Below are 24652 nucleotides of genomic sequence, written 5' to 3'. Positions count from 1 at the left end.
TTTCTCTCTCTCTCCCTTCATCTATCTGTTTATCTCTCGCCTTCTTTCTCTGCTTGTTCATTCTTGCTCACTTGTTCTCTCCCTAGACAGTGCAGACAGAAAAGCCATAAACATTTTGGCCTGCACATCAGTGCTGTGTACCAGTCTCTCTCGCTCTCTCGCTCCAGGCCACCCTCAAAATGACCCTCATTCCTCTCCCTCCTGGGGTCATCCCACACCTCTCTGGCCTAAAGGGGCTCTCCATCATCCCTGTCGGTCTTTCCATACATCTCCTTCTACACTATGAAGTGTGTATGTGTGTGTGCATGCTTGTTTTTGTGTTATGTGCATCTGGGGGTGTGTGTGTGATGTTGATGAGGATCTGTAATGAATAGGATTTAGAACAAAGGAAAGGACTTTATGAAAGGTTTAGGAAAGGTGCTTATAGGAGTGTAAAATGTGCACACGTACACACAGACACATGTTTCCTTGCAGGTGTCTGAGTCAACTGCTGGCCTGTTCTGCTGGGCTAGTTTCTAAAGGCAATACACACATATCTCAGCATGTGTTTGCCTGTGTGTTAGGGTGACTTAAAGTGTGTGTGTGTGTGTCAGGATAGTTCATCAGGACCATGTGGCTGTTCTGGAACTCATTAACTGCTGTGAAGGACAGAAGGACAGAAAGGCACTCTGAGTCCTCTCCACCCACCCACTGCCTGTGTGTGTGTGTGTGTGTTTGCATAGCTGTGTCTCTTTGTGTCGGAGAGGGGATCCTTTCCCTCAACGGGCCTCTTTTTGTTTTACGCCAGCTTTCATCAGGACACAAACATGGGTACGAGTGACACGTCCAAACATGGCTCCTGCGTTAAAAGCAGAGATGCCTTAACGAGCCCTGGACAAAAGAGGACTTGTGGCTGATCAGTGTGCCTGTGAGGGAGGTGGGAGGTAGGGCTCCCTCAGACCACAGAAGACCAAACCGCAGAATAATTCCTTATCTTCCGTGTGGTTATGTTGTTTGACCAGGAGTCCTCAGTGTGCGTGTGTGTGTGTGTGTGTGTGTGTGAGAAACCTCAGGAGTGTGCAGGCTGTTGATGGGTGGTGTGTTGACAGAGGGGACTGGACAGAAATGGGAAACATGTGCGGCCCACTTCAGCCCTCTGTGCTGGGCTTGATGTGGCTGCAGAGCAGTTGATGCAGGACTGCAGGCGCTGTGACGGTAAAGGAAAGCACACAGGGCTGATGGGCCATCACTGGAGCAGTGATCTGAGCGGTGTGTATTAGATTTCACAATGATTGAGTTTGGTTTGATTTGGATGTGTGCTTCAGTGTGAAGTGTTCATGAATTTGGATGTGTGGCATAGTACAGCTGAAGTGAACCCATTGTGGAGTCTGCCGACTCTTTTTGCCTATAGGTCCCTCATCCATCCTTCTTTCTTTCTTTCTTCTTGCCCTCCACCATCCATCTCTTGCTCTCTCTCTCCTCTTCTCCCCCATGTGTCCTGTGTGGGTGTTGGTGTGTCTGATCTAGTGAGCATGCTGGCCTGCTGCTGAGACCAGGACCAACTCCCACAGCTCTGGAATGCTTTGATGCAGTGTGTGTGTTTGTATGTGTGTGTTTGTATATGTGTGTGTGTGTGTGTGTGTGAAAGAGACAGTCATGTGAGCATAGGGGGTGGATCAAGCGTATCATCTCCCCCTGGCGCCGGTGTGCTTTTGTGCCCCCCCCCAACCGGCCGGCACACACTCAAGTATTATTAAGTAGAGAAGTCCAAACCAACCTGACCAGTGCACAGCCTATTGACACTCATAGTACATCTGCAGCATCTCTCCCTTCTATACACACACACACACACACACACGCGGGCATGTATGTTCCTTTTATCTCCGTTTCCTGATAGAATTGTGCTTGTAAACCATCCCTTACTGTGTGCGTGTGTGCGCGTGTGCGTGTGTGTGTGTGTGTGTGTGTGTGTGTGTGTGTGGGGAATAAGATAAGCCTGCAGCTTTAATGTTGATTGTCTTTCTGCTCACACATAAGCCTGTTGTTTGTAAAGCTAGGTAACGGTGAGCTCACTCTACTTTTCTGCCTTTCTTTCATCTCTCTCTCTCTCTCTCTCTCTCTCTCTCTCTCTCTCTCCTCTCTCTCTCTCTCTCTCTCTCTCTCTCTCTCTCTCTCTCTCTCTCTCTCTCTCTCTCTCTCTCTCTCTCTCTCTCTCTCTCTCTCTCTCTCTCTCTCTCTCTCTCTCTCTCTCTCTCTCTCTCTCTCTCTCCCTCCCTCCCTCCTACCTGCATCGTGCCCTATCGTTTACCTGTACTTGACCACACCGTTGGCCTCAGGACATAGCCAGTGTTTCACTCAATGTTAGATGGCTTTTTTTCTTCCAGCAAACAACCTGAAGCCTAATCAATAACACACCACACACACACACCACACACACAGTTGTGTGGTGTGTGTAATAATGGATTAAAAGCTTTCTGTGGGTATTGGATTAGAATGAAATCGAGGCCCCCCTACCACACAAATACAAATGATTTCTTTTCTCTTGCTGCTCACATTCTGACTAGACTACTGTAGTAGCCGAAGCTTGGTTCTGTCAGGAGCAAATCTATCCTGTCTCTCACTTCCTCTTCTGGTCCACCTCATGTCTCACTTCACCATCCCACACACCACCATCCTCGCTCTCTCTCTCTCTCTCTCTCTCTCTCTCTCTCTCTCTCTCTCTCTCTCTCTCTCTCTCTCTCTCTCTCTCTTCTCTCTCTCTCTCTCTCTGTGCATGTCAGGTGATCCATATGTGGTTGTACTGTAGGTGTGGACTTTGGTTAGTCAACTTCCCTCTGAATCCTGCTCCTTGCCGCTGTGAAGTCAAGATGCATCACTCTTAAGTGGCTCTGAGACGAATAGAGAAACAGGAGAACCAGAGACTGAATGACTGGAGGAGGAATGAGTGCAAGAAATGGAGAACTAGGTTGGAAAGCGGGGCAAGAGAGGTGGATTGGAGAGGAGAGCGGTGGAGAGCCAGTGTGAGGGCAACCCATATGTGAGTGCTAGGCTAGGCTAGGCTAAGCTGTAGCATTCCGTGCTGCATTATCATGTTAAGCTGCTAGCTCCCACTCAGCTGCTTGTATTATTTCTTCTGATTGATGATGATGCCAATGCCCCCACCAGGCCTCTCATTGCCTCCCTTTGTGCTCCATTCAGTCTTATGTTCAGCACTCCCTTACACACACACACACACACACACACACACACACACACACACACACACACACACAAGGTTGAGTAAGAAGCTAGCATGCGCCCCGCTCCAGCAGGGCCCACTGAAGGGATCTGGGCTCATTGTGTTGGTCGGGGCTGAATTATGCATGCCTGTCCCTCTGAAGAGCCCATTGTGAGAGGCCCTATCTAGCCCCGTACAGAGCGAACAGGGCACCGAGCTCCATGGGGCTATTGTGTGTCGCTCCCCTGTTTAGTGAGCACTGGGAGGAGATGGAGTGCTTGTGTGGAGCCAGTCATACCCCCCCACCCCCCTTTTTCCAGGCACTCTTCTTTACAGCTGATTCTTTTTTTAGTCAGGCATTAGGGAGGACAGCCGAGCAGGATGTGGATTAAGAAGCCTCTCTCTTTCACGCTTGTAAGAGTCTAGCGATACTCCTCGCAGAGCCAGCAAATGTCCTGTATCTGCCATTGTTCATTATCCTTCTAGGTGTTTGTGTATTCAGGCGTTATGTCTGAGGTTGTCCACACTAAAATGGTAAAAATTAGGGGTTTTTTTTTGCGTGTAGGCGGTTGAGTCCTTTGTGGTGTGCTTTAAGCGGCCCAGGCTGGGTTGTGCGCGTGAGGACCATGCTGAGCTCATTCACTCACACTCTCCCGGGGCAGCATTATCACCTGCTCTGGGTACACACGCCGTGCTCCCACACACACGGCTCCCATTTCACTCCGCTGACGAATGAGCGCGTGGCTTTGAAAACACCTCCCTGTCATCACTCACCCCTGGTCATTTCTCAAGCTTTGACCATACAAAGACCCCAACTGGCATGTTGGGGGTCAGAGGAGGCTCACAGGGAGAGAGGAGGCAGCCCCCCCAACCCCCACCCCTCAGCACTAGTGTGGCTTCCTCCTGTTTGTTTGCCTTCCCATCTGCTTCCAATAGGCGGCCGTGCTCTGTGTTTATGTCTGCCCGACGTGCTGAGAGATTTGAGACGTTTTGCTCGCTGGGTCAGTTTGGCTCTCCCCAGGCCAGTGGCTCTGGACATTGTGCTGTGTCACGCTCTCCAGAACAAAGGGCCGCCAGGCCCCACCATAACCGGCCCGTGTCTGTTTTAGCTCCAGCTCCGTCACGGACAGAAATAACACAGAGGATGGCCTCGCCTGGCCATAGAGGAGTGGCTGGTCAGGAGCAGCTTTTACACTGCGCCGTCTAGACAGAGTCTTTGAACTGGGGGCACCCTCATCATTTTATTGGCCAGCCTCTGGTCCAGTGTGCAGACCAGACCAAAGGGAGACAGGCCCTTTAGAAAGGCTCTCACTTGCTCCTTAAAGTAAGGCAACAACAGAGTCACCACTCCCATCCAAAACCTGTCTTCCATTAAACGCTGTGGTTCTTTTCCTTACTGTGGTTAATTCCAGGAGAGTACTCCTCTTTTCTGTAGCCAATAACTCAAGTGTCTTAGACCTTTAGGACCTACTTCTGTTTATGTGAATGACCGCTGTCAAGCTTTTGTTTTTGTTTAGGCTAACAGTAGGCTAACTTAACCTTCTAACACTATTCCGGTCAAAATGACCGATTTACACATTCCCTGTACCATAAATATGGAATTTTTCATCAGATTGCCTCAAGATATTCTGATATCCTTCACAAAAGGCTTTTGAACACATAGAATTGATTAGGACTACTTTCTTTGAATTTTGAGTGATTTATTCAACTTAGAAACACTTTTTTTGTTCACGGTCAAAAATGACTGCCATAGGAAATGATTGGGAAAGAGTATAATTTTCATCCAGGAGATAAAATACATCTCCTTACACACACGCCTACAACTTACCACCAATGTTCCCACACACATGCATGCATGCACACACAACCACCCCCCCACCCCCCCCCCCCCCCCACACACACACACACACACACACACACACAAACAGACACAAACAGACACACATAAAGCACACACACATGTACACCCACTCACTCACACACAGTACATGTTGTCAGTTCATGTTGTCATGTTGCCACTTGTGCGTGTGAACCACCAATGTTCGCACACATTTATTCACGCACATACAGAAACACAACCACCCCACACAAACAGACACACACACATACACATACACACACACACACAGTTCATGTTGTCAGTTCATGTTGCCACTTGTGCATGTGAATCACCAATGTTCGCATGCACGCACACACCCCCCACACACACACACACAAACAGACACATACACACACATGTGCACACACACACACACACACACACACATAGTGTTGCACGGTGTATCTATACTAAAAAGGTATCACGATGCATTCACGCAAAAAACGATACGATTTCCGACGTTTTTAGAATCGATACTTTATTAAAATAATAAAGTTCTGCGTCTGTGTAAACTGCTGCTCTCATTGCTCCTTGCACGCATCTAGGCAAGTGGGCGTGTCAAGCACGCATCTCTGAGTGAGTGAGTGCGCAGCTAACGTCAACATAGTTCTTTGCCGACAGTACTCTGCCTTGTGGATAAAACAAAAGGTGAAGTGAAATCTGGAACTATATGGGATACATCGGGAATAGTGAAGGCAAGCCATCAGGGGGGAATAGTGAAGGCAAGCCATCAGGTACACAGAGGCCCGTTTGTAAAATATGTTTCAAAGTCATTTATAAGCAGTAGCCTAGGCTATGCATGGCTAAACACCTCGCAGACATATCCCAGCATTTTTAAAGAGTTCAAAGAACGACAGGTTAACGAATATGCTATAGAAAACACGACTACATGGTTAGTGCCAAGTTATTCTCTTCTGCTTTAGTCTAGCCTAAGTGAAACGAGTATGGTCCTCTGGGATAAAGCGAACCTTCCATCATAAATGAATTTTGACGAGACATAACGAGGTAATCATTTTGACGAGACATAATGAGCTGTAGCCTAATCATAGGGTGCTAACGTGATGAAAGCGCAATGTTCACCTCAGAATATCATTACCATAACTTGTAAACAATCTATTTCATGTTCGTTCAGTACTACTGGTAATATTTGTCATGGCATGTAGACTGCAATTTGTTCAATAATTATTGCCCAGATGTTGGATAGGCTACCCGAAATGCGCTAATTAAAGCCCACAGCATATTACCACCAAAGCGTGTTGAGTCCTGATAACAATAGCGGCCTATTGTTACGTGGTAGCAAATCATGTTATCAAAGAAATAGACGTAATGTAGGAATGCACACAGATATATTGCAACAGGTAATGGTGTAGGCCTATCTGACGAAGACCTGAGTGGTTGGAACGTCGTACTTGTACACTGGGCGCAAAGAAGACTATCCTCACATTTTTCCCTTTGCAACTGTCAAAGAAATCCCATGAACACGGGAAGGCCTAGGGTAGCCTATACTTTACATCAGATGGCCTAAAGATTAGGCCCCCCTGCATAGCATTCAGTGATTTGCATGCAGTAATTTCAACACTGACCTTGATCTAGCCTATTTTGGCTATTTAAAGCTACTTTATTGCCAAAACACAATGTAAATGAACTATAACGAACAATGAAAGACTTAATCACACAAAGTAGGCCTACTATTTTACTGACTATAAAAAAAAAATATATTATGTAGGAAGTTTACAACAGAACCCAGAATTGACCTGCACACTACAAAAGTGCACTGAATTCAACACAAATGACCCAATTCACTTGGAGGAGGTATGAGTCCTTTCTTTTCCAGATATCTTAGGATTTCACTGTAGTATCGTTTCAGTATCGAGCACCGTGATATTTATGGCAGGTATCGTATCGAAGTCATAATTTTGGTATTGTGACAACACTACACACACACACACACACACACACACACACACACACACAGTTCATGTTGTCAGTTTATGTTGTCATGTTGCCACATGTGCATGTAAACCACCAATGTTCGCACACACATGCATGTATGCACACTCACACCCACACGCACAAACAGACACACACACACATTTACAACCTCTCACTCTGTTCTGTTTACAATAAATGTTCTATTAAATAATACTTTTTGTCATGGTATTGGTATTTTAAGAGCAGTTAAAACTGTCCGGTCAAATTTGACCGTGAACAGTAAATTAAAGGGGCTAGCAACGAACAGTGTTTAAAGGTTAACTGTCTATATGTCTAATATTAAATTGAACATTCACCTACTCTTTATTAACTCCATTTCCTCACTCAGATGTGATGAAATCGCTGTTCTCTCACTTTGAATGAATGGAATGTTTGTGTTGGATAATTCAATGCAATATGCGGAGTGATGACACTGACCACTGACATTGTCCCACCCCTAGTGTTGAATATTGCCTCCTATATCCAATATATATAAGCTTTGATTAGGGTTCAAATCTAGACAAATGTTTCACCCATAGCACCAATGTAATAGGGAATTAGAAGTGTATTAGATTACCAACAACATAATTCAAACTTGAGGTGCTCTCTAAATGTTGAGTAAGTGCTAGTAAATGTTAAGTGCTACTCTAAATGTTGTAGACCGGCTATTCTGAAGCTCTATGGCATTTCTGATGCACACAGTTCTGTTTCTATGTGCATCACTGTCACTGGCGTGCACAGCACAGGTTCACGTTTGTGAAATAGTGGTCGTCAAAGTAAACCCATCAACAGGATGTGGATTACTTTTGCTAGGCCATGCACCTCCCTTGTGAGGACCCCAGACATCTTCTGTGAACATCCTGTGTGTATGTTTATGTGTATGTGTTTATGTGTTTGTGTGTGTGTGTGTGTGTGTGTGTGTGTGTGTGTGTGTGTGTGTGCGCGCGTGTGTGTGGTTGTGAGTGCCATAAACTATCAGAACAAATAGCCAGTACTCTGTCTTAGGAGGTGTCCTTCATTTGGTCTGAAGCAGCTTGCTGCACTGCTCTAATGGTGGGAAATGCCCTGAGCTCTGTGGAGGGCCTGTGGGATGGCCTGGTGTCATTAGTGCTCTCTGAACACAATTGATGGAGCTCCACACAGCTCACGTTTGGACACAGGTTTGTTTGCCTTTGTGGCTGCGTCTCAGACCATCACGTTTTAGCAATCTGATTCAGTAGAGAGAGAGAGAGAGAGAGAATATGGTTTGTCGTGCAGAGAGAGAAGACAGGCTGTCAGGAGTGAAATGGCAGCTCTGAATTGATTAGTGATGCTGTCTCTGTGTATCAGCTCTGTTATGATTGCTTGGGAATATCGGCAACAGATAGCAGATTGAATGAGAAGATTATTCCGTGTGTGTGTTCTCCTCTCTCCTGCTCTGGGTATGTGCTTGGCATGAGGTGCCGGCAAGAGAGATGGAGCTAGAATGGTTTGATATGTGCCTTAAGCGTGCATGTGTGTGTGTAGGGTTTCAGTGTTGGACAGACAGAATCCGGCTCTCCAGAGCTGTCTTTACCCATTTTCTCTCTCTCTCTCTCTCTCTCTCTCTTTCCTTCTTTCTCTCTCTCTATCTATCTATCTATCTATCTATCTATCTATCTATCTATCTAAAGGGAGATGAGAGAAGAGAATAAAAAGGCAGGGAGAGTGAATGAGTGAGTGCAGGAATAAAGAAGCTTGGCCTTGAAGTCCGGCAGCACTGCTTTGTCCTCCTCTCCTTCATCAGCTGTCAGGCGTTCCAGAGGTCTGGCCCACATTTAATGGAGATTAATTACATTTCAGAGCTGCTACCGGAATCAGCCAGTTAATGCATTGTTGCATTGCAATGCCTTTTAGCTTCCAGATCCATGGATTTGACTATCAAATTTGTTAGCTCCATAAGATGGCAACTATATTTAAGAAAATAAATGCATGCTCTCTCGTTTTGGAATAAGTTTGTCAGGATTGCATTATTGCATTTATCTTGATTTGCCCCTGTTCTTCATTTGTAAAGTGCTTTGGGGGTATTACACACACTGATTGAATTAGTCATGGAGATGGTAAGGGCCACAGCCACTACCACCATGAGAAGTGCAGGAGGCAGCATTTATATGGTTTACATGAGCTCAGTGCAAACAAGCAGGAATTACACTCTCTGTCTCTGTCTCTGTCTCTGTCTCTGTGTGTCTGTGTCTGACTGGTTTTGCTTTATTACTGAGGTACATGAGCACCAGGTGCAATCCCACATTCCTGAGATGCAGCTCTGCTCTTGCTACACTCCAGGAGGCTTTGGGTCATACTAAATAATGTGATGTGTAATGGGATGTCTGTGTGCATTTGTGCATGTGTGTAATGGAATGTAAGCCAGTGTCTTGTGCTCTGCAGGCCACGGCTCCAGGCCCAGAGGAAGTTTGCCCAGTCCCAGCCCAACTCCCCCAGCACCACCCCTATCAAGATGGCCGACGCCTCCTTACCCACGCCTTCAGCACACATCACAGACCTCTCCCGCCGCAAACCCAAAACGGAGGACTTCCTCACCTTCTTATGTCTGCGAGGTAAAGTAACTGTGGGAACTCCTCTTCCCCCACTCCATTGTCCACCTGTAGTTCTGTGGTTCCTTTATTAGGACCAGGTGTCCAGCTCACCTGACTGCTCTGAAGGAGTCTGGAGGGTAGAAATCCTTTCCAGAACCATCCACCATTAAGGCCTTTTCAGAGTTTGTATTTTTTTTGTCACATTTGCACACTGACTCTTTCGGACATCAAAACAGATTTCCACATTTATATTGTATCAGTAAATGAAGTTTCCTACTGCAGCATTCTGTATTTGATGGACCGAAAAAAATGTGTGTGAAATGAGATTTTTGGCCTTTAAAGGCCTTTACTAGCTGCTATTGGCTGCTTGGCTCCAGGGCAGGACAGGGCAGGACGGGACAGGGCAGAACAGAGCTGCTGGCTCTCAGGGCCTGTTCTCCACATGGGCTGTTTGTATATGGCCGTCAAGTCGCATGCACACTCGTAGCCACACAAAAGCAAGAGGAAGCCCCAGTACTCCCAGGTACATGACCTCATTTTGCAACTGCAGTCATGAGAAGAGAAAGGTTATCAGGGGTACACACACACACACACACACACACACACAGGGAGAGAGAGAGGGAGGCTCTCTTTCTCATACAATGACCCTCTGTCTCTCAGTAACATGCACACACACTTTTAGGGGACAATTAAATGGCCCACAAAAGAGCAAATAAGGCCATTTTGCTCTGCCAATTACCAAAACATGCAATGAGAATATTCACTCACTCTCACACACACACTTCACCTTTGCTCAGCATATTTCTTATCATATCTGTGTATTCAATATGCCTCTATTGTCCAAAGTGTTCAAGAATGTATGAAATATAAAGAGATATTTGTTCAGAAGTTGGTAAATGTGGTCTGCAGATAATAGTAGTTAATGAGACGGAGAGTTTAAAACAGAGATGGAGACATGCCAGAGAGCCTGATGGTCCTTTGGCCTGAATAGTAGAGAAACATGGAAGAGGACAAACTTTAAATGTGTATGACTTTGTGTACAAAGGCACAATGCCAGCTTTGGAAATGTTTCTTGAAATTCCTGTGGCTAAAAGTCGTTCATGTGCTGGTATTTACCCTAGCTGGTTACTATGATCAACCCTGGATCTATATAGAGGAGCAATCTCAAATACATCTATACATTTTAAAACTACCAGTAGCCCTTAGCTAAAGCCTGGTGTCAATAATCGTATTTGTGTGTGTGTGTGTGTGTGTGTGGTTAGTCATAAGGGCCTGTGAAGTGTATGGGGCAGGAACTTCCTGTATGTGGTAAAAGTGCAATAATATGAGAAGAGATCAGCAATATGCATGTGTGAGTGCATGAGTGTTTGAGCTAGTCTGTGTGTGAGCGTATGGGCTAGTGCTATGTGTACTGTATGTACAATGGATGTGTGATGGATGGATAGATAGATAGATAGATAGATAGATAGATAGATAGATAGATAGATAGATAGATAGATACACACACACACACACACACACACATACACACATACACACATACATACATACATACATACATACATACATAATTGATTCCCAAGGGGAAATTCAAGGTCTCAGTAGCATACAGACATCACACACATGCACTTACAGCAGAAAGGGTAAATATAAGTATATACATATAACAAAACTCCACTGTACAATAGAGACAGTAGAAGATAAGAAATACTAAATATACTATATAAATTAAATTTAAAAAATCCACAGTGTGCTTAAGGAAGATCAGGCATGAGGCGCTTGATGTGTGTGTGTGTGTGTGTGCTCATAGTTGTATGGTACGCAGAAGAGAAGGGCGGCCTTCCAGGAGGGTGTTTGATCTTTTTGAACAAACAGAGATTGTGTGACCTGGGAACACACACACACATTCTGAATGGAGAAGCTGACTTCTGAAAACTCATTCAACTACTCTATAGGTCGCTACGCTATTGTATACTATGCTATACTATAGTATACTATACTGAGTGGATATACTGGGCTCTGGTAAGTGTCTATGTTGGAAAACCATAAATAGATTCCGTCAAAGCTTAATCACCAGGGTAAATCACGGCAGTAGATATTGATGGGCGCAGCGCAATGGTGCCAAGGGATTCTGCTACATACGGGCATGTGCAAAGCATCAAGACAATACGTGACAATTGTGTCTTCAGGGGTTTACGTGTATGGAAAGAGCTCACTGAGCACAATAACATCCTCCATGGTGTCCTCATGCTCCAAAATAATCCATTCAGAGTGTGACTCTTTACTTGGCCTACTTTATTACTACACTAGGTCATTTTTTGTGTTTACTTTATTTATGCTCATATCCTTCACATTGATATGTGGGTTGTGGTTAAGAAAACATGACTATTCCCAGTAGTCCTTAGGTTGTATGCAGTTCATGCTGTTGTATGTCAGTGGCTCAAGCAGGACTTTGCTGTGACATTATGATTAATCTGCAGTGTGGGGTTTGCCCAGCTTGATGCTAGAGTCTGTCTGCAGCTATGGGCTTAACCTATTCAATCGGGATTTCAGCAGCATAATTACAGGAAGACTTTATGATATCCAAGCATGGAGTGATATAGATTTGCTCTCTTGGGAAACATGTGTGTCTGATGCAATGTCGAGCAATGCGTGACCGAAAGACTTACACACACTCATACACACACACACACCAGGGGAATTAGAGTGTAATGTTTCAGCTTGGTGTTTATGCCTTACAGGCCTGCCTAAATCCCCTTTATGATGGGTGTTTATGTCCGTGGAGATAGCATTTTGGATTCTGGTGTGTGTGTGTGTGTGTGTGTGTGTGTGTGTGTGTGTGTGTGTGTGTGTGTGTGTGTGTGTGGAGATAGCATTCCTGATGGATAGCATTCCCAATTTGGTCTCCCTGGCAGTAACATGAGGCAGGCTAAAACCGTCTCCTCTCTCACAACCCACACACACACACACACACACACACACACACACACCCAGAGAGCACATAGGTCATTGTTGGCCAGAGCAATGACATACTATCCCCGTTTTGGTCTTATCACTTCCCAGGAACACTCCCTGAACACACACACGCGTTCACAGGCCACAGGCTTTCTCTTGCTGACAGATTCTCAGAACCTTTGATAAAAGCTGATACACTAGCTAATGAGTAACTGGTCTGAAGACCTGTATTACAAGTTTGGTGATGTAGGTTGGTGTGCTGCATGTATGTGTGTCAGTAAATATTACTTGACACTTGTAAGAGCTGTCAGCTGAAATGTACATTGGGTAAAAAGGATCTCACTGTGGGAGATCTCATTGCACCCCCCCCCCCCCCCCCACACACACACACACACACATACACACACACCCTCCTATGCATGCATGAGGCAGCATGATGTGTGCTTGTGTGTACGCCTGTGTGTTTTCCAGCCCTTAGTGTGCTTCAGTGGTCGGTGACTCTGCTTCTTTTGTGTCTGAGCCCAAAGTCTCACTCTATAAAGAGCCTGAAGCCTGAGGTCCAGAAGTTGACAGCTTTGGCTGTAATTATTCCGGCGCACGGTTAAAAATGACAATCGTAATGGACGCTTTCATCCCTAATTATGATTTGTGTCTGTTGCTGGGGAATATGAAAGCACACATAATTGGGGATTGGGGAAGGCCTGGCTTTTATTTTCTCTCTGTCTGGAAGCTGAGAGACCCAATTCCCGTGCCAGAGGGAGAGTGGAGGAAGAGAAAGACGGGGAGAGAGAGAGAGAGAGAGAGAGGGAGGGAGGAGGGATATTGATGGGTGGTGTGAGACTGCATTTCTATTATTAATTCTAGCCATGCAACACGATGCCAAGCAGGTTCTCTCTTTCTGCCTTTTTGTCTGTCTGTCTGTCTGTCTTTCTTTCATTATTTTTTTCTTTCTTTCTTTCATTCATTCTTTCATTCTTTCTTTTCTTTCTGCCTGTTGTCTCTGTATTTCTAATGACTACTATAAACCCATGATAATGTTGTGTCCATTCCTGTGTTCTGGTAAGCACTGACCACTCACCTAGGTCCCCACAGACACGCCAGAGAGCCCCCCACTTTCTCCTGTCCGGCCATTCCATGTCTCCTGTGTCTGTCAACAACACACACACACACACACACACACACACACATAATCACATATACACACATGGCTAGAGAGAAAACTAATGGGGGCCATTTTCTTAATTAGGCCAGTGGTTTGAGCTGATTGTGAGGCCCCTTGTGTTTATTTATGCTGTAACTAACCCCCAGCCACTCACTAGAGGAATTAAGCTGTTTAAAAAGGTGAAAATCTGCTGCAGATGTGTGTACGTATGTACACACACACACACACACACACACACACACACACACACACACACACACACACACACACACACACACACACACACACACACACACACACACACACACAGACAGACAGAGAGAAAGAAAATTGAGAGCCAGGAGAAGATGACTAGTCCAAAGAATGCATGCATAAACTTAGTTTTGTGCATATTCTTAAAAGTAGTAATCTGAGGTTTGAGCAGGTGTTAAACACTAGGGCTGTCAATCGATTAAAAAAATTAATCTAATTAATTACATACTCTGTGATTAATGAATCTAAATTAATCGCATATATAATTTTTGCTGAGAAAGTATTTTAAATATTTAAATTCAAATGAATCATTGAATAATCAGCATTAGTGACATTAAAGTTCAAAAACTTTTTTATTATTATTTTCACTGTTCAAATAATGGCCATAATAATCTATGATATGACCTAATATGCTGAGGAAATAAATTCAAAAGTGCTTCGGGAAGAAGTTTTTTTCACATACAAGGCATTTCATTCCACAGATATAACCTAGGGGACACAATGAAAATAAATGAACACTCCCCTCAATGTCAACACTATTTGTTTCACACACACATACACACATACTAGAGACCGAGAGAGCTACCGCATTACCACATTCACTGCCAGCCTCTATTGTCTGTTGTTGTAATGGACACCTTCTTAATGAGCCAGTCAGATCTATGTGCACACCTCCCCAAATGGACACAGCTTCAAACCCCCACACCCCCACCCTTGTGATTTATCTCTGTTTCTCCCAGCCCCAGGCATTGTCATAATAATAAATATCGCAACTGTTTAGACATATTTATTTATTTTCTGAGCCATTTGATTTCAGCTTGATTACACTCGTGAAATTGCCTTTATTTCTTTGCTTGATGTCCCACTAATTGTAGTTTTACTTTACATTTAATTTCAGGTTACTCCACGAGCCAAACTGAAGGTTAGTTGCTTTTCCACATTTCTCCAGCGTGCTTAGAGTTGGAATGCAAGAGTCGTCACTGCACCTCAAGCTGATTAGCATCTTTTTCATGTTGAAATTACTTCAAATACTAGCAATTTTGTCATACAAAGAGAAAAATGATATTTTATGTAATTTTGTGAAAATTAAAGCATTAAATTTCCAACACCAATTACATTTTCATAAAAGTGCCCTTTTGAAATGTAGAACTCCCTATTTAAGCAGTTAAGCTCCATGAACTTAACTGATTTTAATTCCATGAAGTGGGCCAGTCGAGAGTGGTAGTCTGATGGCCATGATGTCATAACGGGGTCATGGGTGGCAGCCAGGTCGTCTGCTCTCTAGAAGTGCCCCCAGGTGTGCCACGCAGCAGTGGCCATGCTGTCAACAGGCCATATTATCAGTGGCCTCAACGGCACACAACACACACACACACACACACACCCACAAGGAGCTCTATGTTCTCCACCCCAGCCCCTCCTCACTGACCTGCACCAAGATCAGGCCCCTGCGGTCAGACCACAGGTCAGAGGTTAACACTATGGAGATTGTGACCCCTGGTGCAAGGCGGACGGATTGTTAGATGTGCAGCAGTCTTTCATCAGGACACGAATGAAATGGCCAGTGGGCATATAGAGGAGGGGGAGGTGACGGGACATCTGTGCTGGCCAAACTCTCAAAAGTTATCCAATAACTACTTTTAAGTCTCGCATAAGCAGACTTTTGGCAGACACTTATTGTTCTCTCTCTCTCTCTCTCTCTCTCTCTCTCTCAGCACATTTTTGACTAGTGTGTATATGTCTCATTGTGTTGGCTCAGCTCTGTGTGTGTGTGTGTGTGTGAGGTGATGATGCAGATTAAGCGCAGCTTAATGAGGATTCTCCTGTCAGGTGGGAGTGCAGCCCCTGCTCTCATGTTTATGTATCAGCCGCGCTGCCGCTCCGTGTGGCTAATGATGGTGCTGCAGCAGCACAGGCAGTCAGAGCGCTCGCTGCACCCTAGATGTGCGTGAAGAACGCCATGCTTTCACTGCTGTCTGTCACACCCACGTGCCTGCCTCTCATTGCTTTTAATGAGCACTATAGTGGTGTGTGTGTGTGTGTGTGTGTGTGTGTGTGTGTGTGTGTGTGTGTGTGTGTGTGTGTGTGTGTGTGTGTGTGGTTTGTGTAAAGATGAATACCACTGTGGCCATAATGGTGGCATGTGAGATTCTGTGATTTCAAATGGGACACAGAGTGAGGAGAGAGAGAGAGGGCAGAGAGAGGGGAAGTGGACGACCTTTAGAGTCCTTTAGTGGGACTGACCGGACCACTCACACACTGCCATTAGTTGATGACAAAATGGCTAATCCTGGTCGAAGATTATCAGATATGTCTACATGTCTTGACCACTGTCAGAAAGCTCATGGTAGCATGGGTGCATTTGTGTAATGGACAATGAATACCAAGAGAATGGATAGAGTATCAATAGCAAAGCCAGTGCTTTATGGTTATGGAGTAGCAGTCTCTGGGGCACACCCATGATGAAGATCCAGCATTTCTATTGCATCAGAGCACGTGCTTTGGACTCCATCATTTACAAACGTGTCCGTGTCCTTCCTCTGCTCCGTCCCTCCGTCCAGGGTCACCAGCATTGCCCAGTCACATGGCATACTTTGGGAGCTCTCAGGAGGCCGATGATCTGGACAGTGATGATGAGTGCGAGGAGGTGGAGCTTGACCATTGTGTGGCGTCCGTGTCCTGCCAATCGACACCGAGGAAGGGCAAACTGCCGAGCAGGCTCAATGGGCATGGTAAGTCATATGCACACACACCCTCATCAGGGAACAGCTGAACTCAGTGACCAGGGTTCCAAAATGGACAGTTACATATGCGTGTTTGACCCAGAATGCAGAATGCAGTGTTATGCTACTCTACACACACACACACACACACACCAAACAGTCCTAAGCTGTCCAGCAATGTCCATCTCATCACATTCACCTTGGCTGTTTTCCGGTGTGTGTCTGAGCCTTTAGATTTATGTTAACTTGTGCATAAAGTAATGACTTGGCAGTTGTAGCAGTGGCACTTTTCCAGATCCACTGCAGGAGGAAACATACATTTATGTGCCAGCTCACTCTCTCTGACTGCCTTGTTATTATGTCACTCAGTTGAGAGCCTGAGTCGTACAGAGAAAATGACAACTTCAAATGTCCATGAAGGTGACACCCACGCACACACACACATTTACTCTCACACACACACACACACACACACACTCAGTAGGACAAGTGATGGATGGGTGTTCAGTGATGTATGGAGCTGCAAGAGGCAGTATGGAGAGAGAGCAGGAGGAAGGCCAGCAGCCATAAAGGATGAGGGAACGATTGCAGAGTAAAAATGAGAACGAGAAAATAAAATACACTGCCTCAGAAAAATGATGCACAAGAGAGAGAGAGGGAGGGAGAGGGGGATAAAGACAGAGATGGAGATGTGTGAGAGAGAGCGCAGTGAAAGAAAAAGAAAGAAAGAAAGTCTATACCTTTTCTGCACAGCAGCAGTGTCACTCACATGGGAGATCAGTGCTCTGTTTCTACCCCTCAACTCCAATTAGCACTGAGCTCCAGAAGCAGCAACAAGGTGTAGCTCTCAGTAGTGGAGGACGCACACACACACACACACATACACACATACTGTATACACACACACACACCTACACCTTGCAGATAGCTTTGCAGGGAATTCAAGATCTCTCTAGAGAGTGTGAGTGCAAGAGTGTGTAAAGTATCAGTGTTTGTGTATTATTATTATTATTATTATTATTATTATTATTACAAATTGTAATAATACAAACAAACAAAGAACCAAAACAATAAATAAAACATAGAGATTTAGAATTAAGTAAAAATGAGAATTCACAAGATGGCAAGGAGATAGATACAACAACACATACAATACAACTAATGCAGTGAAAATAGGAAGACCCTGTAAATAGCAGCAGTAGAATGTAAAATAATGTGAATAAATAGGCTACAAGATAAAAGTAAGTTAACTAAAAGCTCCCATATACAGCTATGTTTCATGTCTTTTTTAAAGATGTTTACAGAATTGGCCTGTTTGATGTACAGAGGCAGGGTGTTCCATAGCTTCAGTGCATAATGGATAAAAGCAGCTTCTCAGCTTTGCTTGTGGAGCACTTTGGGCACAATTAAATAAGTGGTTGATAAGATGTTAAGAGCTTAGAGATATATGAAGGTGCTATGCCATTTAGAGCTTTGTAAATAACATGACCTTAACATCAATTCTATAGGAAACAGGGAGCCAGTGCAGTTCAGCTAACACAGGGGTGATGTGCTCTCTCTTCTTGGTCTTAGTTAAAAGTCTAGCAGCAGAGTTCTGTATGAGTTCCAATTTCTTTATATGCTTTTTTGGGAGACCAGTATAAAGTGCATTGTAGTCTGACCTACATTAGTTTAGTTTAGTTTCTCTGCATCTTGTGTAGGGCGGGTTAGTGTGTTAATGAGACTCGCCCTGTTGTGATGAAGGCTACAAGCCGTTCTGGCCCCGTTACACCATCTGTGTGTGTGTGTGTTTCTGTTGTCTGAGGCAGATGCTACCTGTTATGCCCTGTGCTATTTCAGGAACACTGATGGGATCACCCGCACATGCATACATACACAGTATGCTAAATCATTATGGATATTTATTTATTTGTAATATCCATACCTACAGTACTGTATGAATCTTACCATGCCACTGTGTGTATTAGTTCACTATGAACAGCTGTTGGTGTTTATTTAATAAAAGAGTGTGCCAAAGTGCGTGCATGCTGTGCTCCAGTGCAGTGTGAATGTGCATGTGTGTAGAAGAGTGTAGACGTGGTGTAGGGGTTGGGGGGGATCTTCTGTAACTGGACCTGAGGTGCGTCTTGTCCACGAGAGGCTACACTCTCAGCAGAATCCTCCCCGAGGGCCTGACACCCAATCCCCCGGAGTGAGACAGGGCGGCCAGGTGTGTGGGGCATCCAGTTTCCCCAAAGCAGTGTGAAGAGCAAGAGGGCAGAGCTCAGCCATTAAGAACCTCCACTAGAACCAGAGCTCAGCCATTAAGAACCTCCACTAGAACCAGAGCTCAGCCATTAAGAACCTCCACTAGTACCAGAGCTCAGCCATTAAGAACCTCCTTGGGAAGGAGAACCTCATGGAGAAAGGGACCGAAGAGGACCGAAGAAAAGGGATACATTGATGGACTGAACATATTCATGAGTTAGATAAAAGAGTGTAGACAGAGCAAAAAATAAGGATATTATAGGATATTAGACCAAATATTTGTAGAGGAATCCATTTCAGCTTTGTTGTTATTCATACCAGTGAGGCTAAACTGAATGGGATTGAAAGGGATTGATATGAATCAAATGGACTAATATAGAACTGAATGAAACTGGTCCAAATTGAATTTAGGCCATCAATAAAAAATAAATGAATTCAATTCAACATTTTGTTGAACAAACTCTAAATTGAATCACTAAGTTGAATAGAATGAAGCTGATTAGAATCCGATTAAATTGAATTACACTGGAGTGAAGAGAGGGCGTGGAATGGGGCTGGAGAGAGACAGGAGAGAGGGTGGGAAAAACTTAATATCACACATATCTGAACACACACCAAACACCCTGCCCTTATCTCACACACACACACACACACACACACACACACACACACACACACACACACACACACACACCACACACACACACACACACACACACACACACATAGAGGATCTTAGATCTGAACAATGTCTGCCCTGAGCTGTATATTAAAATGGCCTATTTTGATTGAGTTATACTTAACTTAGCTCAGGGGTGCGTGTGTGTGCTCTATCTGCACCAAAGACTGTCTAGCCACACAGCATTCTCTGGTCTACCAGAGACAGCAGGCCTGTTTGCCCTCAGACTGTTAGGCCAACACCGTCACAGTCTGGGTTAGAGTCCTCGTCTTTACATTATACATTCACACACACACACAACACACACAACACACACAACACACACAACACACACAACACACACACTATACCCTGGTATCCAGTGTTGACAGCTTGGCAGGACACTGAGGGAAAACTGTTGAGGCAGGCCTCCAGAGCTCCCATGTGCTGTATGTTTGTGTGTGTGTCACTCAGCCTCTGGCCTGCTCAGTCCTGGCCTGCCTCCAAGGCCCTGTCAATCACACTGAATAATGCAGCACTTCTGGGCTCACCTGTGTATCAGTGGAAGGTGTATGTGTGGGCTGTATATGCATATGTGGCTGAGAGAGGGCTGAGAGACTGTGGAGACGTGTGAAAGAGTGGAAGGTAGGCCAGACTGCTGTGAACAGCCGTGTCAGGCTCTATGCACTGTGTGGCGGTTTCAGCGCTGACGGTGCAGTACGAGTCATTTGGTCAGTAATTCAGCCCAGTGAGACAGACGGAATCTCAGGCCTTTCCCTCTCGCAAGCCTCCACTATGAGATTAAGTGTGTGTGTGTGTGTGTGTGTGTGTGTGTGTGTGTGTGTGTGTGTGTGTGTGTGTGTGTGTGTGTGAATGTATAATGTAAAGACGAGGACTCTAACCCAGACTGTGACGGTGTTGGCCTAACAGTCTGAGGGCAAACAGGCCTGCTGTCTCTGGTAGACCAGAGAATGCTGTGTGGCTAGACAGTCTTTGGTGCAGATAGAGCACACACACGCACCCCTGAGCTAAGTTAAGTATAACTCAATCAAAATAGGCCATTTTAATATACAGCTCAGGGCAGACATTGTTCAGATCTAAGATCCTCTGTGTGTGTGTGTGTGTGTGAGAGAGAGAGAGAGAGAGAGAGAGAGAGAGAGTTTACCCTTCTAAATTAAACACCTTTAATTTGATTCGGCTGGCAGTCATTTGTGTATCATGTCAACAGTAGTTGGCATTGAGAAAACTGAGGTGAAGCTGACAGAATCCGTGTGCCTCATAAACAGATTGAGGAGGGAGATGACCGTTCATTACAGTCATTTAGGCTAGCTAGTTCACATTCTTTCTGAGAGTTTTGGACTGCCAAAGAGGACTGTGCTTTTTTGAGTGGAAAATAAATATGCAAATTGGGTGGACATAGAGGTGCAGTGTCAGAAATGAAGTGATGTTTCCACTGCTTGAATTTGACAAGGCCAAAGTGCTTATTAAAGGCACATTTACTGTAAATTTGTGTGTGTACACTTTTTGCTTCTACAGTAGATTACTGTTAAATGGTCTGCTGCATCTGACACTTTGCCAGGCAGTGTTTTAGACTGTCATTGATGTCACACACTACTCTGCTCCATTATGTCCTCTGCACCTGAAACAAGGCTGAAACAATTGTATTAAAACTGTTCTGATGTTTACAGTTGACTTCAGCGTTGCCATGGACAGACCTGAGCAGGTTGCACAGGCACAGTAGCACTCCCTGTACCACTCTGCTTTGTTGCTACGAAGTTGTTTACGGTGACCGCAGATGTATATTTGCCTGTCCATCATAAAAAAAACATAAATATTCCTTGCACACATAAAGTCAATAAACAATGGCATGACTTGTTGATAAAGCCACAGAGTACATTCTGTTTGTACCCGAGTCAGTGAGTTCATAGCACCCAAGTCCAGTTTCAGCTGTTTCAAGTCCTTTAACGCCATGACAACACTGGAAATGACACTAATAAGGCATCCTGTCCTGTCCACTCCTCTACAGTGTTTAATGGCCACGGTAAGAGCCAGCGGGATAGGGAGCCCCTGCCCACACCCACGCCTCGGTCACGGGGTCGGGACTGCTCAGGGGGACGGGAGCGCAGCGAGAGGGCCGACCAGCGGAGGGACCTTGCTACCCCCCAGCACATGGGAGTCACGGCGAGGACCCCCACCACCAACGCTACCACCAACGGCGCCACACACCGCAGAGAGGAGCTCCGCAAGCAGGTATGCCATCCCCCCCCCCCCCCCATCTCTGCTCCTGTCTCTAGAAATGTGTGTGTGGGGGGGGGGGGGATAACAGGTCCCCTTTTCCTCATCTCAATTACAGGCACTCCACTCTTTAAGTGCATTATAAAACACTACTGTGTTTGTCTGTGCCTGTGTGTGTTAGTTATGAGAGATGATACAGCTGATTTTATATGACCATTAACACAGCATCTGACTGTTAAAAGTCTGTATGAAATTGGTCCCCTTTTCTCTCTCTCTCTCTCTCTCTCTCTCTCTCTCTCTCTCTCTCTCTCTCTCTCTCTCTGTCTCTCTCTCTCTCTCTCTGTCTCTCTCTCTCTCTCTCTCTCTCTCTCTCTCTCTCTCTCTCATTCCCTTTTTTATCTGTCTGTCTCCGATACACATAATCAGGACTTGTTTTATTGGAGAGCTGTCTCTCTCTCCTCCTGTCTCTCTGCCACTGCCCCAGCTCTGTCATGTGTCAGTGCTGTTCTGGGCCTAATGACAGCCCAATGGAGGTGGAGGTGCAGGGCAGAGCCAGGACAGACTCATTGCAGGCTCAGGCCTTTGGCATCTCCACATGTTCCTGCTGCCTCTTTTCTCTCGGTCACATCCTGTCTGCAGGATCAGTGTGTAATGGCCTGGGTTTGAGTGTTGTGTGTGTGTGTGTGTGTGTGTGTGTGTGTGTGTGTGAGAGAGAGAGTGAGCGAGCGAGAGTGAGAGAGAGAGAATGTGGTGGCAGTGCATATTGTGTGACTGCAGCCACTGCTAAGCCCTTGTGCCCAATATGTAGCGTTATCACTATGCTCATGATATGTCTCTCTCTCTCTCCCTCTTCTCTCTGACTCACTCGCTTCTCTCTTTCTCTCACTCTCTCACTCTCACACACTCACGCACACACCAAATACCTCTTCCCTTTAATCCTTGTCTCTTTCCCTTATTTCATCTTTGTTTCTTATCTTTCTCTACATCCCTCCAGTTCAGGTGCTCCATGCAGACATACAGCTTTCTTAAATCAAGCAGATTATCATGACGAATGACACATAAAATACGTTTTCAGTTCATTGTTGCTGATAGGTGTGTGTGTGTGTGTGTGTGTGTGTGTGTGTGTGTGTGTGTGTGTGTCTGTTCGCTCCACCTATGGCCAGAGCTGCAGATGTTCCCTGTTAATCTTCCTGCCATTCTGCAGTGGGGCTATAGTAGCTCATGATGTCATCCAGGACACACACACACACACACACACACACACACACACACACACACACACACACACACACACACACACACACAGAGAGAGAGAGAGCCCTGCCCACATACTTCCTCCCTCCTGTGCCACCCAGAGCCTTCTCCAGAGGCCCGTGTGCTGTGTGCATTGTTGCTGTGTGGATGTGTGTGTGAGCTGGAGTGTGCTGTGTGCATTGTTGCTGTGTGGATGTGTGTGTGAGTCTCCTTGTTGTATGGCTCTGTATGGGTGTCGTGCATGCTCAGTATTTGTGGCCGTTCACTGTGGTTTTTCACAATGTTCTATTTCTGTTGTTTGGTGTGGTGTCTAGTTCTGCTTTGGGCTGCTTGAAATGATTCTTTTCTCTTGCTGTTCACATTCTGACTAGACTACTCTAGTAGCCGAAGCTTGGTTCTGTCAGGAGCAAAATCTATCCTGTCTCTCACTTCCTGTTCTGGTCCACCTCATGTCTCACACCACCATCCTCTCTCTCTCTCTCTCTCTCTCTCTCTCTCTCTCTCTCTCTCTCTCTCTCTCTCTCTCTGTCTGTTTCTCTGCTCTGCTTCCTGCTGCTCTTTAAAATTGGGTGGGGGCTGGGATGCTTCATGGGTTGTTGCACTATATCTCTTTCCCTCCCTCCCTCTCTCTCTCTCCCTCTCTCTGTCTCTCTCTTCTACCACTCCTCCCCTGCCTCTTGTGGCAGACCGAACTCTTCCGGTGAAAGTGTGACCGAGCTCATGTGTGCATGCGCTGCCATCGCTGTGATTGTGATGGTGTCAGTGAGCCCCCTAGTGTCTGGAGGAGGCAGTGCCTCAGACTGAGAGGCTGCTCAAACAGAGCCTGCCGAGACTGACCCTACGCTGGAGGAACAGGGGCTCAGCTGCCCACAAACTTAGGATGAGGCAGGCAGGGGCGGGAGTGGGGGAGGGAGAAAGGTGAGGTGCAGTATGGGAAACACTGGGTGAGGAACCAAGTGCTGTTGAGGAGAGGGAAAAGAGGGCAAGTTGGGAATGTTTTGCTGAGCAGGCTGTGTGTTTAGAACTGAAAAGATGGCCGTTGGACAAGTAGTTGGACATCTGTCTTAGCCGTGTGTGTGTGTGTGTGTGTGTGTGTGTGTGTGTGTGTGTGTGTGGCTCAGAGGAAGCGGAGACAGACATCACGCTACGTTTGGCGACTACCTGCAGAGACCATCCATCAGCGCAGCCTCAGGGGCCCGAGCCTGTCTACACCATCTCTCTCTCTCTCTCTCTCTCTCTCTCTCTCTCTCTCTCTCTCTCTCTCTCTCTCTCTCTCCCTCACTGCCTCTCCTTCCTCTCTCTGTGACTCTTGTCTTCTCTCATCTCCTCTGTTCAGTCTGTCCATCTATCTCTCCCCCCCATTCTGCCTCCCCTCCCTCCATCTTCTTTGTGACAGGCGTGAGGAACGATTGATGGAGAGGTCACATTTCTCCTCTTATCTTTTAATAGCCTCTCTTTGTGTTGGGCTGCACCTGATGGCAACACAATACAAAAGCCCCTGTTCTGCTTCAAAGGCCCAGACTTCCCTCTCTCTCTCCACACACACACACACACACACACATTTACAT

At 45.7% G+C, this 24652-nt stretch overlaps 1 protein-coding gene across 2 annotated transcripts in view; it reads left to right on the top strand.

Moving 5' to 3' along the window:
• Window positions 1–24652, top strand: part of jarid2b (jumonji, AT rich interactive domain 2b) — a 45774-nt gene that overhangs the window by 6379 nt on the left and 14743 nt on the right. Inside the window, exons 3-6 of one of the 2 annotated variants that reach the window (XM_042076658.1) lie at window positions 9450–9619; window positions 14866–14889; window positions 16529–16699; window positions 21622–21845. In XM_042076658.1, the coding sequence (XP_041932592.1) occupies window positions 9520–9619; window positions 14866–14889; window positions 16529–16699; window positions 21622–21845 (519 nt within the window). In that variant the 5' untranslated portion in view covers window positions 9450–9519. The remainder of the gene's footprint in view (window positions 1–9449; window positions 9620–14865; window positions 14890–16528; window positions 16700–21621; window positions 21846–24652) is intronic. The other variant, XM_042076657.1, reaches the window with a different exon arrangement.

This window comes from Alosa sapidissima, chromosome 21 (assembly GCF_018492685.1).
Source record: "Alosa sapidissima isolate fAloSap1 chromosome 21, fAloSap1.pri, whole genome shotgun sequence".
NCBI classification, from domain to species: domain Eukaryota; kingdom Metazoa; phylum Chordata; class Actinopteri; order Clupeiformes; family Clupeidae; genus Alosa; species Alosa sapidissima.
This window is presented reverse-complemented; position numbering and strand designations above follow the sequence as displayed.